At 42.5% G+C, this 19,131-nt stretch overlaps 1 protein-coding gene across 1 annotated transcript; it reads left to right on the top strand.

Moving 5' to 3' along the window:
- Positions 1-6,804, top strand: LOC145062718 (uncharacterized). The gene is made up of 2 exons (XM_079010306.1): positions 1-1,202; positions 6,561-6,804. The coding sequence occupies exon 1, from the start codon at positions 170-172 to the stop codon at positions 1,148-1,150; it is 981 nt and encodes a 326-aa protein (XP_078866432.1). The 5' UTR covers positions 1-169; the 3' UTR covers positions 1,151-1,202; positions 6,561-6,804.
- Positions 6,805-19,131: the final 12,327 nt, after the last annotated feature.

Genomic DNA, 19,131 nt, shown 5'->3' on the forward strand with positions numbered 1-19,131 from the left:
GGTGGTACTTCGATCGAGGCCGGTGGATGGCGGTTCAGGAGAGGGGTCAGGTTCGGGATCAGGTTCCGAGCCGGTAGATGAGGGGCTACGCAAGTTCATCGCATCAGAGATCACTAGAGGTATTCTTGAGTCGACCCCCATTCTCTTTGGGTCGATCAAGGAAGGGATTATGGAGCTGATGGAGGATCGCCCGCGGGCATTCAGGAGTGATTTGGCATCTAGCCAGTCGGGATCTCGCACACTGTCCTTCAAGGACTTCAGGGGAAGTGGTGTGCCGGACTTCCATGGGGTGAAGGACCCCATTGCTGCCAAGCGATGGATTGCAGACATCGAGTCTGCACAGTTAACTAGCTTCTGCCCCGAGGGGTCGAAGGTGAGGTATGCAGCGGGGTGTTTATGGGACCGAGCCCGGGATTGGTGGGAGTCAGTGGGTGACTCGTTGGGAGCCTCAGCTATCGAGGCTATGACCTGGTCGGACTTCGTGACCAGGTTCAGGGCAGAGTTTGCGCCAGCTGTCGAGCTTCAGCAGCTGGCCAGGGAGTTTCTGGATATGAGACAGACGACGGAGACTGTGGCGGAGATCACCGCCAAGTTCCGGGAGAGGGCTTTGTTGGTGCCCCAGTATGCTGGTGATGAGGATATGAGGAGGACTCGTTATCACGATATGCTACAAGCTGACATCCGGGAGCATGTTAGCTTTTCGGCTTGCCCTACCTTGGACTCTATGATTGCCAGGGAGAGGGAGAGGGAGATAGATTTGGAGCACATCCGGAAACGGAAATTGGAGGAGGGACAAGCAGGAGGGGCTTCGGGGAAGAAGCCCAAGGGATCAGATGGTAGGCCGAAAGGCCAGTCAGGACCGAGCTGCTGCAGGAAATGCGGCAGGCCGCACGAGGGGGCGTGCAGGATGGGATCGTCGGGTTGCTACAAGTGCGGCAAGCCTGGGCACATCAGCAGGGATTGCACTGCTCCGGTAGCAGTCATTCAGACATCAGAGTTGCTGTGTTTTCATTGCAACCAGAGAGGCCACAAGAAGGCCAATTGCCCCCAGTTGACAGTTTCAGCGCCAGTAAAGGCGCCAGCTCCAGCGACCCTGCGGATCACGGATGGCCGGCAGGGCAAGGCAGAGGCTCCGGTGGTGAGGAGCTGAGCATTCCAGTTGACTACCGAGGAGGCACGCGCCGCACCCGATGTGGTGACGGGTATGATTCTTTCCCTCTATTTTTATTTTTATGATGTTATGATATTGATATGTGCTCCGTATGTATATGTGTGCATTAGGATCATTCCATGTGAACGGCATCCCAGTTCAGGTATTGTTCGACTCGGGTGCATCCCGATCGTTTGTTTCTCTTGCGCTTAGAAAGAAGTTTCATGAGACTTCGGGCGAGTTAGATTGCCCTTTAGAAGTAGAGATTGCTGATGATCGATCAGTGTGAGCATCGATGGTGTTTCGAGATTGCGTTCTGTGTTTGTTTGAGGAGCGTTACTTGGTAGACTTGGTTCCCATTCCGTTGCGCGGGAACAAGGTGATTATAGGCATGGATTGGTTGAGCCCTAATGGGGCGGTGATAGATTGCGCGCAGCAGCCAGTGCGGGTCAGGACCCCAAGTGGGGGAGAGTTAGTGATTCATGGTGAGAGGCCTCAGTGTGGACCCACTGTATGTTCAGCAGCGAGGGCTAGGCGCTATCTTCAGCAGGGATGCGCAGGATATGTCGCGTATGTGATGGATACCCGGGAGGCGGGCAAGGCGACAGTGAGCGAGGTTCCGGTGGTTCGAGATTTTGCAGATGTTTTCCCGGAGGAGGTACCTGGGATACCTCCGGAGCGGCAAGTGGAGTTCAGGATTGACCTTGTTCCTGGTGCGGCTCCGATAGCCAAAGCACCGTATCGATTGGCTCCTCCCGAGATGTAGGAGTTGTCTACGCAGCTGCAGGAGCTGTTGGACAAGGGATTTATTCGTCCGAGCAGTTCGCCTTGGGGTGCCCCGATCCTATTTGTGAAAAAGAAGGATGGGTCGCATCGGATGTGTATAGATTACCGGGAGTTGAACAAGGTAACAGTGAAGAACCGTTACCCACTCCCGAGGATTGATGACCTCTTTGATCAGCTTCAGGGAGCATCTTGGTTCTCCAAGATTGGCTTGCGTTCGGGTTATCATCAGATGAGGGTCAGGGAGGAGGATGCGCAGAAGACAGCGTTTCGGACGCGCTATGGCCACTATGAGTTTGTGGTGATGCCGTTTGGGCTCACCAATGCTCCTGCCGCGTTCATGGACCTCATGAACCGCGTGTGCAGACCGATGCTAGATCGGTCTGTGATAGTCTTTATCGATGACATCTTGGTATATTCCAAGACTCAGAAGGAACACGAGGAACACCTGAGGGAGGTGTTGGAGACCCTGAGGAGGGAGAGCTTGTATGCCAAGTTCTCCAAGTGTGAGTTCTGGTTGCACGAGGTGTAATTTCTTGGACACCTCGTCAACCAGAACGGGATTCTGGTCGATCCGGCCAAGGTTGAGGCCGTGATGAGATGGGAGGTTCCGAAGTCTCCATCTGAGATTCGGAGTTTCCTGGGATTGGCAGGCTACTATAAGAGATTTATTCAGGATTTCTCCAAGATAGTCGTGCCCCTGACGCGGCTGACAAAAAAGTCGTGGTCTTTCGGTGGGGGCTCGAGCAGCAGGCTGCATTTGAGACGCTGAGACAGAGATTGTGCGAGGCGCCAATCTTAGCCCTGCCAGAGGGCGTGGAGGATTTTGTGGTTTATTGTGATGCGTCCATTTCTGGGTTGGGCGCGGTACTGATGCAGAGGGGACATGTCATTGCCTACGCTTCGAGGCAGCTCAAGCCTCACGAGGCGAACTACCCGACGCATGATTTGGAGTTGGGGGCGGTGGTTTTTGCCCTCAAGATTTGGCGACATTACCTCTACGGGGTTCGATGTACCATCTGCACAGACCACAAGAGTTTGAGGTACCTCATGGATCAGCCAAATCTGAACATGAGGCAGCGTCAGTGGTTGGATGTGGTAAAGGATTATGATTGCGAGATCCTTTACCACCCGAGGAAGGCCAACGTGGTGGCCGATGCACTCAGCCGCAAAGCGGCGCCGAGCAGGGACGTCTGCTTGAGGATGACCGTGGTGACTCCCCTGTTGGAGCAAATTCGGGAGGCTCAGCAGGAGGCTATCAAGGAGGAACATCGGAAGAGCGAGCGTGTAGTGGGCCAGGTGTCCTCCTTTGATTATGATAGCCGAGGACTATTGACACTACATCGTAGGGTGTGGGTGCCGTATCATGGAGGCGTGCGCCAGATTTTGATGGAGGAGGCGCACAAGTCCCGATTCTCTATTCATCCTGGGGCGACGAAGATGTATAGGGATCTTCGTCTGGATTACTGGTGGCCCTGCATGAAGCGGGATGTGGCATGGTATGTCGAGCGGTGTTTGACCTGCAGGAAGGTCAAGGCCGAACATCAGAGACCGCATGGCAAGATGCAGCCGTTGGATATTCCACTATGGAAAGGGGAAGATATCACGATGGATTTTATCACAAAGCTTCCCAGGACCGCATGTGGAGTGGATTCGATTTGGGTCATTGTGGATAGATTGACCAAGAGTGCTCATTTTATTCCGATTCAGGAGAGCATATCGGCCGAGAAATTGGCCGACATCTATATCAGGGAGATCGTGGCGCGGCACGGGGTGCCGGTATCGGTGATCTCAGACAGGGATGTGCGTTTTACTTCCAGATTTTGGAAGAGATTCCATGACGAGTTGGGCACTCGTCTGCATTTTAGCACCGCCTTTCACCAGCAGACGGATGGCCAGAGCGAGCGGACCATCCTTACTCTGGAGGATATGTTGCGGGCGTGCATGCTAGACTTCGGTGGTAGCTGGGATACCTATCTTCCCCTGGCTGAGTTCTCATACAACAACAGCTACCACGCGAGTATTGATCGTCCTCCATTTGAGTTGTTGTACTGACGAAGGTGCAGGACCCCGATATGATGGGGTGAAGTTGGCCAAAGAGTCATGGGGAGCACCGAAGTGGTGCTCAAGACGACCGAGAGGATTCAGCAGGTCCGGAGTAGGCTTCAGAATGCTCGGAGTCGGCAGAAAAGTTACGCCGACAAGCGTCGATCCGACTTGGAGTTTCGAGTCGGGGATATGGTTCTCCTGAAGGTGTCGCCTTGGAAAGGCGTCATCCGATTCAGGAAGCGGGGCAAGTTGGGCCCGAGGTTCATCGGACCGTTCAGGGTTGTAGCCCGGGTGGGCAAGGTGGCGTATAGGTTGGATCTGCCACCCGAGCTCAGCCAGATCCACAACACTTTCCATATCTCTCAACTGCGAAAGTGCTTAGTGGACAATTCAGCGGTAGTGCCGTTGGAGGATATTCAGGTTGATGACAGCCTAAATTACATTGAGCGCCCAGTCGCAATCCTCGACAGGAAGTCGAAGGATTTGAGGAAAAGGAGGGTGGAGCTAGTGAAGGTGCAATGGCAGCACCGCAAGGGTTCGGAATGGACTTGGGAGTCGGTGGACGAGATGATGGAGCACTATCCCGAGCTGTTTCAGGATCGAGCAGCAGACTTCGAGGACGAAGTCTAAAATAAGTGGGGGAGATTTGTAGCTACTGATTCCTGGTATGTATTCGTGGTTATTAAATCTATTTATTTTGCATAATTAGCCTTGGACTCGGCGAGTTGAAGGACTGACTCGCCGAGTAGAAGCGGGACTAGACGCGGGATCTACTCGGTCCACTCGGCGAGTAGGTCCGATGGACTCGGCGAGTAGACCCTGTTTGGACTTAAACCCTAACCTGGGTGTTTGCACCCTATTTAATCGATCTAACCCAGCCTCCACTTCCCTTAGCACTCCTAGAGACCTGTAGAACGAAACCCTAGCCTCCTTTGTGTCCTTGTGGCTGATTGTTAGCATTTTAAAGGTGATTTGGGGCTTGGGAGAAGAAGGAGAAGATTGAAGAGTGCAAGAAGGGAAGAAGATCTGGAATCTACTCTGTGAAAGGCTTCTATTCAGGTAGAAAAGACCCTAACTTGATCTTTAGCTCGTTAGTCCCCTTTTGTCCCTAAGAAAAGCGGTTTTAAGCCCTAAGAACCTAAATCTCTATGTGTTTATGGCTAATGTTCTGCAAGAACTTCGGATGTGGACCTTTTGGACTTCATAGTAGCATAAAGTCTCTGTGGTTGAGGTAGTGGAAGTCCCCATTGAGCATAGGACCTCTTGTATAGCTTGGAAGTGCATGTTTGAGCTCATAGGGCCATGCATGCACGTAAAGTTTACAACTTTACGTGGTAAATGAGACCTAGGACCATGGATCTGTGGTCTGGAAGTGTTGCATGTCCCAAATCTGGCCTACTCAGGAAGTGGGTCGAAGGACTTGGCGAGTCCCAAAGTGGGACTCGGCGAGTTCTATGAAGATGGTCGTCGACTCGGCGAATTGGATGAACAAACTCGGCGAGTCCTATGAAGATTGCCTGGAACTCGCCAAGTAGTTCTTCAAACTCGGCGAGTAATATGAACATCCACAGAACACGAGGGGTTTAAGCGTCGAAGGCTCAACCCTTCGTACCTGTGCACCGAATTAACCATATAACGTAGTCCCGAAACCCCCAAACCTTCGAATGGGGTGTTTTGGTGTGGATTGGAAGCGAGCAGAGGACCTGCTCGAGGAACTCGGCGAGTTGCTCGCAGGACTCGGCGAGTTGGTACTCGAGTCAGCCCCAAAGTCCCGGATAGCGAGTCAGGGGTGACTTAGTGAGTGAAAAGAGGGACCTGGTGAGTGGGACCGGATTAGTGAGGGATGGACTCGGCGAGTTGCTCTCTGGACTCGGCGAGTCCAGTCAACTGGAAGTTGACTTTGACCTGGTCTTTGACTTGGTGAGGGGTAAAAGGGTCATTTTACCCTAAGAACATCTAGTGTGTTTGACTGATCATTTTGTGGGAATTACAGTCGAGGGACGTTAGCAGCAGCAGCAACAGCAGTAGACAGCCAATTCCCACACAGACCAGCAGCCTATTCGAGGTGAGTTACCTTCCAGTAGCGGTAGGTCTATGGCCACAATGCCGGCCCACCAGTAGGAGTCGTATGTTAGATGATTGTCTTTGTGATATCATCTATGTTTCTACTACCTGATATGTTATATGCTAGCATGATATGTTATATGTGATAATAGTAGAATTCGGTTGTTAGGACCAGAGGGTAGTCAGACACCCCAGAAATGTCTGACAGTACGTGATGATATGTTTGCATGTTGGCCTGTTATGTTATATGCGATAGTGGTAGTAGGAGGGGACTAGCCCCCAAGGATCGGTTGTTAGGACCGATGGGTAGTCAGCACCCCAGAATGGCTTGACACGGGTAGTCAGCACCCTAGAATGGCTTGACACGGGTAGTCGGCACCCCAGAATGGCCGTACCGGGTAGTCAGGCACCCCAGAATCGCCTGGCAGTGCGTGTGTTATGTGTTTGTATGGTATGTGGTACGATGGGGGAACTCACTAAGCTTTGTGCTTACAGTTTGCAGTTTTGGTTTCAGGTACCTCTTCGTCGAAGGGGAAGGAGCCGGCGCAGTAGCGGCATATCATGCACACACACGGGTTTCCGCACTTACGAGATTCTCTGGGATTTATACTCTGATATTTTGATGATTGTATGATTTGACTTTTAGACATGGCTTACGTTTTGTTATGGTTTGATCAAACAATGTTTTTAACTCTTAATGTTTTTCTAAAGTAATGTTTTTAAAACGAAATTTTTGGACGTGAAATTTGGGTCGTTACATGAATCCTATTGGAGATAAGATATAATCTGATTAAAAACTCTGTGGTTATTTGATTTTCTTCATGGGACCGCTAGTGAGATAAGGCTTACAAAGTGCAGTGTATATAAAACATATCTATGTTTTCTAATAATAAATTGGGGGATTGTATTTGGTATGCAATGGACAAAACTACTTCACATTTTGAAATTTTGCAAGGAAAAGTTTCTAGAAATCAGAAAGCATAGTCACCTGAGTCGAACATATTAGAAATAACATACTTTAATTCTCAAGCTGCGAGATCAGGAATATTTAAGCTGATAATCACTAGCTATGGAGTCGAAACATACATATTTCTTAAGCAACGATCTACATGAAATAAGCATAAAGATACCATAGAAAGAGGTGATCCAGAAGAAGAATGAAAGAGATGTTGTTGGTAGCCACGACAGGAACTGATTTGCAAATAGGAAGGACCCAAGGAGAATGCATCGATACCGGTTTATGAAACCCGGATTCAAAACACGAATCTTGATTCTTTGTTGGTGGTTGGTATGATTACTGATCTTGTTGATATTGTTGTTGTTGAATATTGAACAGATAAAAATCATTGAGACCACACGCATAGAAGAAAAAGCAGAAGCGGAACGATGATGAGTTTGATTTAGGGCTAATGTTCTAAATTTATTTTTGATTCTTGCGTAATATAAGGAATTGGTGTTGATCTACCATAATTAACTATGCAAAGATTACTATCATATCCTTAAATGATTTATTTAATGATTTATTTTTTCCTAAATTCCTATTGGTGCATTCATGCACACAATAGTTGCTAGAAACATTTAAACCTAACTCTCTCTCTCTCTCTTTCTCTCTCTCTCTCTCTCTCTCTATATATATATATATATATATATATATATATATATACACACACACACACACTAGCCATTTACCCGCGCTAATCGACGAGTGATGAATAGTTTCAGAAATTAGTTTATAGAGGCAGGCAATGATTAGTTTCAATTCAAGGATAAGTTAGCTTTAGAAAACATATCATATTAAAAATAAGACATAATGTATTGCCAAATTACAATGTTTTGAATATTGAAGTTAAGACAAATCTATACCATTTCAAACACATTTAGCAACTATAACACATCTTTTATAAACATTAGATTTGAATGAATATTAGAAATTAAAACTAACATGTTGGGAAATACATGTTTGATTTTGATACATAATGACTCCATGCCTACAACAAAAGGAGCAAAACAACAAGCCTTTTATCCCAAAAAGTTTGGTTAGAATAAAAAAGAACCATACTTTTATCTCGGTCGAAACTTCCTATTGCTGATAAGAAACTTCTCAAAATCACTTATAAAGAATACATTAGGGTATAGAACTCCCAGCTAGTATTAAAACGATGCATGAACCGAAAGATATACTGTTATTTTTGCCAATAATTTTTTTGATATGAGAAATAGAGAAATGATTGTTTTCAAATGAAAGTCATATATTGAATAAGTTAATAATAATTTCACTACAGAATAAAAGGAACTTGCACCTCAGGAACAACTTATCCAATTTGACTCTCAAGAAGCTCAACTAGCCTGTTTCTATGTATGTAGGGAAGACAATACTACACTGATATCCATAACTTGAATATACAATAAAACGATACATTTTAGAAAGATAAAAAGACTTAATTTTCTTACCAAGATCAAATAATAAACATGAATATTGTTAGGTAATTAACAAAAAACAAGGAAATATGAAAGTTGGGAGATTTAAAATAAACCAGGGGTAAAAGGGAAAAAGAGACATGCCAAAGCTAGTATGAAAAATAATAGAATTATCAAGGGTAACAGCAAGTGTGTTCTTTTTGGGGTAAAATGGTCACTATGATGATAATATGAAGCGTCGATGGCAGCAGCAGGGCCAAGTAATTTATGATGGAACAAAGTATCTTCAACATGCCATCATCAATATGATCAAACATAACTATGAAAGTCAGAACCTGCAATGTGATCTTTTAGGGGCCACATACAGATCGAACCTTCATGTTCCTTAGCATCCTAAGGTTATTACTTAGGCCGTATACAGATCCGGTGATTTTAGTAGTACGGATTGATACTACCTTCCACACCAACCTGTAGTCATCCCAAGTCCTCCTCCTAGGATCCTAATTCACAAGTACTTTATCCCGTACAGATATCAAACTACTCTCCCAGTAGATTCCTCAATGCTCATCTAGGTATCTCTCCTAGATTACTCAAAACTCTCTCTAAAAGATACCTATTAGGTACTCCTACTAAGCACATACATAGAGCAAATAGCAGATAATATCAATCGATAACATCCCCTAGGCTAAGGCATCATCAATCAGGCAACTCTAGCTCTAATTTCCGAAATATATAGCCTATCCTCTAGCATGCAACTCTAATATCTCATAATCTAAACAAGTAATGGTATCTTGGGAAATCATCACTCGGGCTCTGGTTGATTGTACACACTGCTACATCTCGTTTTCTCTTTAAAATCTTACTCGTATTAGAAAAATCATTTCTTTTTAGAAAATTTTCTCAAATCCTCAATTTGAGTCCAGGCATACCCGAGATTACATTTGAATCCCTCAAACCAAGGCTCTGATACCAACTTGTAACACTGTAAATTTTCAACTAAAATTTTCATTTTTAAAATAACATAAACTCAATATCATATTTCCAAAAAGACCATAAAATGTATAAGTTGTCAAAACACATTTCAACAAAAGTTTATTAAAATCCCATAATCCTCAAAATCATGATCTCTAACTAGTGTGTACAATCAAGCCAGCGCCTTCCCGCGATCCTGAAAAGTACTTGAAACACATATCACACAACACGGTAAGCATGAAGCTTAGTGAGTTCCCCAAAATACCACACGCAAATAATTAGCCTCTCATGGCTATATCTCTATAAAGACCCTCCGATCCATGTGTCTCAGTGAGCACCCTCCGGTGCACAGAATAATATACAGCATAAATCACAAAGACAAATACATAATATCATATAACTCAGCATAAGCATATAAGACCCTCCGGTCACATTGTATTACCACTTAGGTAAGTATAGTGAGAAGACTCACCTCGTAAGTAAAGCAAGTATGTCTCGTACTCGAACCACCGGTCTAGCCTCCGCCTAACATATATCGTAATTAACTATAATTAATAAACGACCCCTAATGATGTTAGGCTAAACCCTCTACTAATTCCCAGAAGGATTAAAGACCATTTTACCCTTCCATGGCCTCCAAATTCCACAGTTTGACCAAACCCTAAAAGTCAACAAAGTCAACACCATGTGCATATGTTGGGCGTATGCATGCATCGGGAAACTTTGACGCTATGCTGCGTGTATCTGGAAGTACGCTCAGCGTACATCCCAGACTTATTTTTCCCACTCTCCTGGTCTTAATCCGTTAAGGCCGTAGCTATAATCTCATATCTGGACTCACTAAAGGCTAATACTCCATAAAGTTTGTGACTTTAAGCCTTAGGATGGCTGAGCAAGTCTAAAACTCATAAAATCTCACTCCTTACTTACAAAAGTTCTCATATATCATGCATGGGAGATCTTGACATCCAAGATCTCATTTTTATGGGTCCAGGCAACTAGAGACACTTAAAGGAATAAGTCTTATGCTCTAGAGTTCAACAAACTCATAAATCTTCAAGCTTTGGTACATAAACCCTAAAATGAACCACGATATGCACAAATGAAAACAATGAGAATGCTTTGAGCTTGATACCTCCAAATGATGCACCAACCACAGGGAAACTGAGATCCAAAGCTTGGACTCCAACTCTACACTCTTCAAAGCTCCTTCTTCACCCAAATAATCCCACAAAGATCACTGAAAAGCTTCAAATGGACACTCAAGTTAAGAAAACGTAAATTAGGGTTTTGAGGGGATTTGAAGACTGGAAATGGAGGCTGGAAATGAGGCCATCATGTTCCTTAAATAGGGACACACCACACAATTAGGGTTTTCACTCTGAGCCTAGTATATGTTCGGCGTACCCTCTGGTACACCCAGCGTACTAGGTGGCCTCCTCGTCCATAATACCCACATGAGTACACTGAGCATACACACCCGTACGCCCTGCATACTCATTTGCCACCTTTTTTTCAATTAAGGGCTAGCTTTGACAATTAAAAAAAAGTAAGGGTTATCGATACATACCTTATTTCAGGGTGTTACAATTCTCCCCGACTAGGATTAGACTTCACCCTCAAAGTCATCCTCTAGAAACAACTCTGGGTACTACTCCCGTATCTCGGACTCCGGTTCCCAAGTCCACTTGGATCCCTTCCGATGTTGCCACTGAACCTGAACCAAAGGTACCTCTTTATTCCTCAAGACCTTCACCTTCCTATCCAAGATTGCTATTAGCTTCTCAATGTAGGTCAGGCGATCGTCAATCTGAATGTCCTCTAAAGGAACCACTGTCGTCTCATCGGCTACACACTTCCTCAACTGGGACACATGGAAGGTGTTATGAATGGACTGATGTATCTAGGGCCCAGCTTGCCCCTCTTCCTGAGTCAGATCACCCTTTCCACGGGGATACCTTCAGAAGGACAAAATCCCCTACCTGGAACTCTAGCTCTGAACGTCGCCGGTCTGCATAAATCTTCTAAAGACTCTGAGCCATCAGTAACCTCTGTCTGACCTCCTAGATCTACTATGTCGTCTTGATCACTATCTTAGTGCTCCTCATCACTCTCTGCCCTACCTCTCCCCAACAGATGGAAGTCCGGCACCTCCTCCCGTATAAAAGCTTAAAGGGAGGCATACCGATACTGGAGTGATGGTTGTTGTTGTATGACAACTTAGCCAAGGGCAGATAAGTATCCCAACTTCCACCGAAGTCCATAAGACATGTGCGTAGCATGTCTTCGAGCATCTGAATCGTCCGCTCGCTTTGCCAGTCTGCCTGTGGATGATATGTGATACTGAAATGCAACAGGGTACCCAACTCCTAATGAAATTTCTTCCAGAACCTGGAAGTGAAATGCACATCTTGATCTGACACTATCGATGTTGGCACCCCATGCCATGTAACCACCTCTTGAACGTAGATCTCGGCTAATTTCTCCGCAGAAGAGCTCTCACTGATAGGCAGAAAGTGAGCACTCTTTGTCAACCAATCTACAATCACCCATATCGCATCGACACCTCGCGCGGTCCTCGGTAATTTGGTGATAAAATCCATGGAAATTTGTTCCCACTTCCACAGGTGAATCTCTAAAGGCTGTAACTGGCTATGACGACGTTGGTGCTTCGCCTTGATCTGGCGACAGGTTAAGCATCTCTCGACTACCTATGTCACATCTCTCATCATACAGGGCCACCAATAATCCCTTTTAAAGTCCAAATACATCTTGGTTGTTCCTGTATATGGCACCTATACCTGCCTACGGAAGGTCATAAGCCCCCGACTATCCATCTCAAACTCAGAAATTTGCCGGATCACCTGCTCTCTCTTACGGATCTCTAGTCTCACGGCCACCACCTGGGCCTCTCGGATGGTATCTAAGACTAGAGTCACCACCGTCATCCTCATGCACATGTCTTGGATCGGAACACTTACTACTCTACAACTCATGGAATCAGCTACCATATTAGCCTTGCCAGGGTGATACAAAATCTCACAGTCATAGTCTTTAACTACATCCAACCACCTCCTCTGTCTCATATTCAGGTTGGGCTGATCCATAAGGTATTTCAGGCTCTTATAGTCCGTGTACATGGTACACCGGACACCATAAAGATAGTGGTGCCAGAGCTTGATGGCAAACACCACCTCCCCCAGTTCCAAATTATGGGTGGGATACCTCGTCTCGTGAGGCTTCCGCTGCCTCGACGCATATGCTATCATGTGTCCCCTCTGCATTAACACGACACTCATCCCTGATATCGATGCATCACAATAAACTACAAAGTCCTCCACTCCCTCAGGAAGGGCTAACACTGGAGCTTCGCACAATCTCTGGCGAAGAGTCTCGAATGAAGCCTGCTGCTCGGGCCCCCAAACAAAAGTAACATCCTTCCTTGTCAATCTGGTGAGAAGAATGGCAATATTAGAGAAATATCTGATAAACCTCCGATAGTAGTCTGTCAGGCCCAAAAAACTTCTGATCTCGAGTGGGGATCTGTACACCTCCCATAGCATGATTGCCTTGATCTTGGCCGGGTCAACCAAAATCCCATTCTAGTTAATGAGGTGTCCTAAGAACTGGACCTCTCGTAACCAGAAATCACACTTGGAGATTTTGGCATAAAGCCTCTCCATCCTCAATACTCCAAGAATCTCCCAAAGATGCTCTTAGTGTTGTTCTCTAGACCTCAAGTACACCAAAATCTCGTCGATGAACACGTTCGCCGAACTGTCCAACATGGGCCTACACACCGGGTTCATGAGGTCCATGAACACTGCCAGTGCGTTGGTGAGCCCGAAAGGCATCACCACAAACTCGTAGTGGTCGTAATGAGTCCTAGAGGACGTCTTATGGATATCCTCCTCACAAACTCTCATCTGATGATACTCAAATCTCAAGTCAATCTTGGAAAACCAAGATACCTCCTGCAATCTCGTAGTGGCCGTAACGAGTCCTAGAGGACGTCTTATGGATATCCTCCTCACAAACTCTCATCTGATGATACTCAGATCTCAAGTCAATCTTGGAAAACCAAGATACCTCCTGCAACTGATCGAATAAATCGTCAATCATCGGTAGTGGATAACGGTTCTGACCGTCAGCTTGTTCAACTCCTGGTAGTCGATGTACATCCGGTGTGAACCATCCTTTTTCTTGACAAAAAGGATCGACGCTCCCAACGATGAGCTACTCGGTCTAATAAAACCCTTCCCCAACAGCTCCTATGTGACAACCGTCAAAATTCGAGTCAAATTTAGATTTGAATCAACTTAGTTGCACATATAGGAATGACACATACTAGACTTAGTAACTAGAAGTTAAGATATAACCTATTAGAAACGTAGAAACAATTAGAAACACTGGATAATATGCTTGGATTTCACATTGGTATGTGAATTCTACTACTACTTAACTGTAGAGGCTATCCATATTCGGGTCACTCTTTGACTCGAACACCATTTCATAAATCATATACACACACATCATGCACTTGACCTAGAAGTAGAAATTAGGTCAAAGTCTCATAGAAACTTAAGTCAAAGTTGAAGACTAGAACTAGTTTACTTGATTCCTCAATTTCGCTTGAATCTCGGAATCACTACATCGAATGCCAATAAACCGATAGAATAAATGACAAACATTATTTATAACTATAAAAGAGTTATAATACAATAAGATAAATTGAAGTCTCAAATATTCTATTGATTTTGATATCCAAAGATTTATTAAATCTCAAAACCCTAAAAGCCCTAAACCCTAAATCTTATAAAGTTTAACATCAAGAATTCAATAAAAATAGTTATGAGACTTATAATATTATCTTAAAATGATTAAGTTCAAGGAAATATAATCAAGGAAAATAAAAATTTAAGTCATTAACATTTACCCTTAATTTATAAGTCAAAAATCAATATTTTATGAGTAAAAACTATATTAAGGTGCACATTTTATAAAAGAGTTTGATATTTTTATAAAAGATTTGAATTTTATAAAAATATAAGAGAGGGAAGCCCTTTCTTATCCTCCAAAACCGGCCACCCTCTTCCCAAGACACTCCTCTCTTCCCAAAACACATAATCACTTCTTTCTCTCTCAGACTCCACTTTCTCTCTCATTTCTCTCTACCTTCACCACTCCATTTTCTCTCTTCCTCTCTCTATACCCAGGAAATTTTCCAGAAAATAAGTCCAAGAACACACCTCAAACTCAAAATCTTCATAATATAGTGGTGTTTATTAAGGTAGAACATGATTTCCATTCATTTTCCTTCAAAGTTTTGTTATTTTTCTTACACTTTCTTTTTCTTCTACTCCATTTTATTGTAAAATCATGAACACTTGCACATACTCACGATTTTGATGATGATGGTGGTAGGATTTCACCCAAAAACAACATGCCTGTTGTAAATGTTGAAATCCAAGGACCAAAACCTAATTCGAAATCAACATAATGCACTTTTTCTACAAGTTTTGGGTGAAAAACACCACATGCATCCAAAATTTCTATCAAAAATAATTTTTAAACATTTCAAACTCATAAATGGTCTTCAAACAAACATACATGTGATGATCTTCAAGCTTAGATGCTAGATCATCAAAGTAAGTTGTTAAAAGCTTTCAAATATGTTCATGAAGGATTTATTTCCAAATAACAATCTAAAACTCCTTTTCTGACCAAATACTATTTTTCCCAGATTCCCATCAACAAAATGAGATGTTCAACAAATTTTCAGAAAAGAATTCATTTTTCTCGAATTATTATAATTATTGAAATAAAATAGGGCAATAAATCATATAATATACTTTCAGAGTTCTATAAATCCTCGGTAAATCCGTGCATGACCCCTATGCTAAATAATGACCCCACATTAAATTTCATCGGTTTTGTTATTGTTTAATATGGTTTTGAATTTTCTTTTTGTTTGGCTCCAATAAATCATAAAACCACTTTAGAGAATGTGAAAATAATATATAACAATTTTCGCAGTTGCTCCCGAGGTATAACACTCAGCAAAATATTTTCATAATTTTTCATAATGCATTCCAATTTTTCCCCGATTTTTGTATTTATAATGGCCTAAAAATAGAAAAATAGTTCTGCTTATTCAAAATTCATGAAAATTTACCAGAACAACTTGTAGTACATTAGGATACTACATACAAATTTTGATAATTTTTCTCTTCTGTATACTATTTTTCTTCTATTTTCCCAAGATTAAATACACTTAAACCCATTTTTATTAGAATAAATACACAAAAATCATAAAAGTGGTTTAAATAGTTTAGAAATTCATTTTTATATTTTTCCCAGCTTAATAATGTTTAATAACAGTGCTAAAAAATTTTTGGGCAATTTTGGAAACTGTTTTCTATTTATTTCAATTTTTATTAGAATAAATGCACAAAAATCATAAAATTTGGTTAAACAGTTTAGAAATCCATTCTTATATTTTTCTCAGCTTAATAATGCTTAACCACAGTAATACAAAACGTTTGGGTAATTTTGGAAACTGTTTTGTATTTATTTCAATTTTTATTAGAATAAATGCTCAAAAATCATAAAATTGGGTTAAATAGTTTGGAAATCCATTTTTATATTTTTCCCAGCTTAAGTATGTCTAATGATAGTATTATAAAAAGTTAGGGAATTTTTATCATCTGAATTCTATTTTTCAGGAATTTATATTGTTATGAAGGCACAAAAATTTTGAAAAATAGTTAATCACATCAAAAATTCAAGGGAAAATTTTTGGAAGACGTATACTGTATTTTGTAACAAAAATCTAAAATTTGATGAGTTTTGGAAACTATTTCATAATATTTTTGGATTTTAGGAGTTTAAAACACCTTTAAATGTATTAAGATACCCTTAATTAATATTACAAAAATATGGAAAATGATATCCAAAATTATGTTAATCACACGAGTTATAAAATTTCATCATTTCAGAAAAATGTTTGTAACTTATCAATATGAAATTTTAACACAATATTGGCATAATTCTATTGTAGTAGCAAATATACTAGTGTTAGCTTTCTATTAGAGATTCATTACTGTGTAACATCGTGTAGGAATCGATAGTGGTACAAGTGGATCATAGTTGAAGGCACCATTTGCATCATCTCAATGCATATTGTGAGTATTCACGCACTCCCCTTTTTTCAGTTTTAATGTTTTGGGGTGGAAAGCATGTCCCGAAAAACTATTATTTGTTCGTTGTATTTAAATTGATTTGTATCAAACATGGTTGCTATTTTATTGTTGTATCTCTCTATGTATGTCTATGCAACACGGAAGATGAGAACTTATCGTCTTAAGGCCCTTCCCTTACACTTTTCTCTAACCATTAACTCTTTGAGCCAATGGTCATTATGGATAGCGCTATTGGGAATTGGCAACTCCTCACCTGCCTGATTGTTGGGGTGCATGATACCATATAATCTATGGAACGATAAGCATAGATCTTGATAGAGCTTCAATCATAGGCTTGGTTGAGAACTCATTGTTTGCCCATACACATACAAACTCATTACTTATTATAGCAATAAACTTTGTATCTCATTATAACAATGAACTTTTGTTAATAAATACTTATTTACTTGTTTTAGCAACAAACTTGGTTGCTTCTTATAGTAACAAACTTGTTTGCTCCTTGTAGCAATGAAACTTGATTACTCATTTTTGTAACAAACCTTATTTCCCATGAGGATATGAACGTTGCATCTCTTTTGGGCAACATACTTTATTTCTCATGATGACAATGAACTTTCTTTACACAAACTTATTTACTCATTTTAGCAATATATTTTTATCTATGGAAACTTATATCAAAATTTTGATTTCGATTCATGAAACCAATATTATTTTTAAACTTGTGAGTACTCACCAACTATTTTTATAGTTGACGCTCGTTTTACATGCTTTTTCAGGAATCATCGAGTAAGTGGCACTTAGGGACACTTCGCTTTTAGGAGCATTCGCATTTGTTGTATTTCAATTTACATTGTAATTTCTTTTAAAAGTTCTTCAAACCCATTGTAAAATTATAATGATTTTTAATACTATGGTTGGTTTTGTCTTTTAACTTTTGCTATGAAACCCTTTATACTGTCATGCCTCGTGTTTCCGCTTTAGCGGGGTGTAACATCCTAGAGCTGCGACGGCAAATCCTGCATCTCGAGCAGCGCAAGGCGATAAGGTACCTTGGCAATAGGCGCCGCACCCGGAATCAAATCAATCCGAAACTCCACCTGCCTCTCGGGAGGCACACTTTGCAATTCCTCAAGTAAAACATCTGGGAACTCACACACAACCAGAACATTGAAGATAGAACTCGGCCTCTCAGTAGCAACTCTCGTATCCATCACATATGCTAAATAACCCATGCATCCCTGCTGTAAACTTTGCCTCGCCCTGGAGGCAGAGTAGAAAGTTGATCCAGATCTGGTCCCCTCGTCATACACAGTAAGTACTCCCCCACTAGGATCTCGTATGGTCACCATCTGGCGCTCATAGTAAATCACAGCTCCAAATCGACTCAACAAATCCATGCCCACTATGACACAGACATCACCCATCGCTATCGGCACCAGATCTATCAGGAACTCAACACCAAAAATCACTAATACACATCCCCGGAATACATCAGTGGAAAAAACTACATGCTCATCAGCTATAGAAACCCTCAGTGGTCGACTCAGCGCCTCGCATCTAAAACTAATGTGACGACTAAAGGATATAGACACGAAAGATCAACTCGCACCCGAGTCCAATAACACCAAGGCAGGCACAGAACTCACAAGAAAAGTACCTATAAGCAAAATAGTATAAGCATAAACAAATCTTAAAGTTATATAATTAAGGAGATATGTACCAAATACAACATCAGGCGCGGCACGGACCTCCTCCGTGGTCAGCCGGAATGCTCTCCAACGTGCTCTCGGAGCCTCGACCTTCACTGGTCGGCCATTAGTAACGCGTAAAGCAGTAGGAGCAGAAGCCTGGTATTATTGGGACGTGTTATGTAAGAATTTATAAATTGGATTATTCGAGGGTTAAAATGCAAGTTCAGGACTTGTCTCGCAAATGATTTTTGAAGTCAAGGGAGTGTTTGGTATTATTGGGACGTGTTATGTAAGAATTTAAGTAGGTGGGGGGCTGAATAGTAACTTTTGGACTTCATTTGAAAATAAATTGTAGGGCAGGGGTTGTTTAGTAACTGTTGGATTAATTATGAATTGAATTATAAGATTAAGGGTGTAATAGGTAAATATAGGAGTTGTTTTGGAAATAATTTCATGGAAAGGGACTATTTACGCGATTATGGAAATAAGATTTGAGGGCACCGGGTATATAGCCATAACCCACCGGTCCCTTAACCCTAACCCTAAAGAAGTACAGCCACCATCCTCCCACCCTCATCCCCCACGTTCCCCGGAACCCCACCTCCGACTGTCGTCGCCTAGCTGGGTTCGACCACCACCTCCGGACCCGTCTCAGCCGCCATTGTCACAACTAGGAATTTGAAGCCTTGTAAACATTGAACAAAGATAACAAATGTAAACCAACAATGGGAAAGCATGTAAGATGCTTATTCATTAACAACCAAATCTCAATCAAACACATCATACATGCACTGCAAATAGT

This window comes from Lactuca serriola, chromosome 7, assembly GCF_051521515.1.
Source record: "Lactuca serriola cultivar US96UC23 chromosome 7, Lser_US96UC23_V15, whole genome shotgun sequence".
In the NCBI taxonomy this organism is placed as follows: domain Eukaryota; kingdom Viridiplantae; phylum Streptophyta; class Magnoliopsida; order Asterales; family Asteraceae; genus Lactuca; species Lactuca serriola.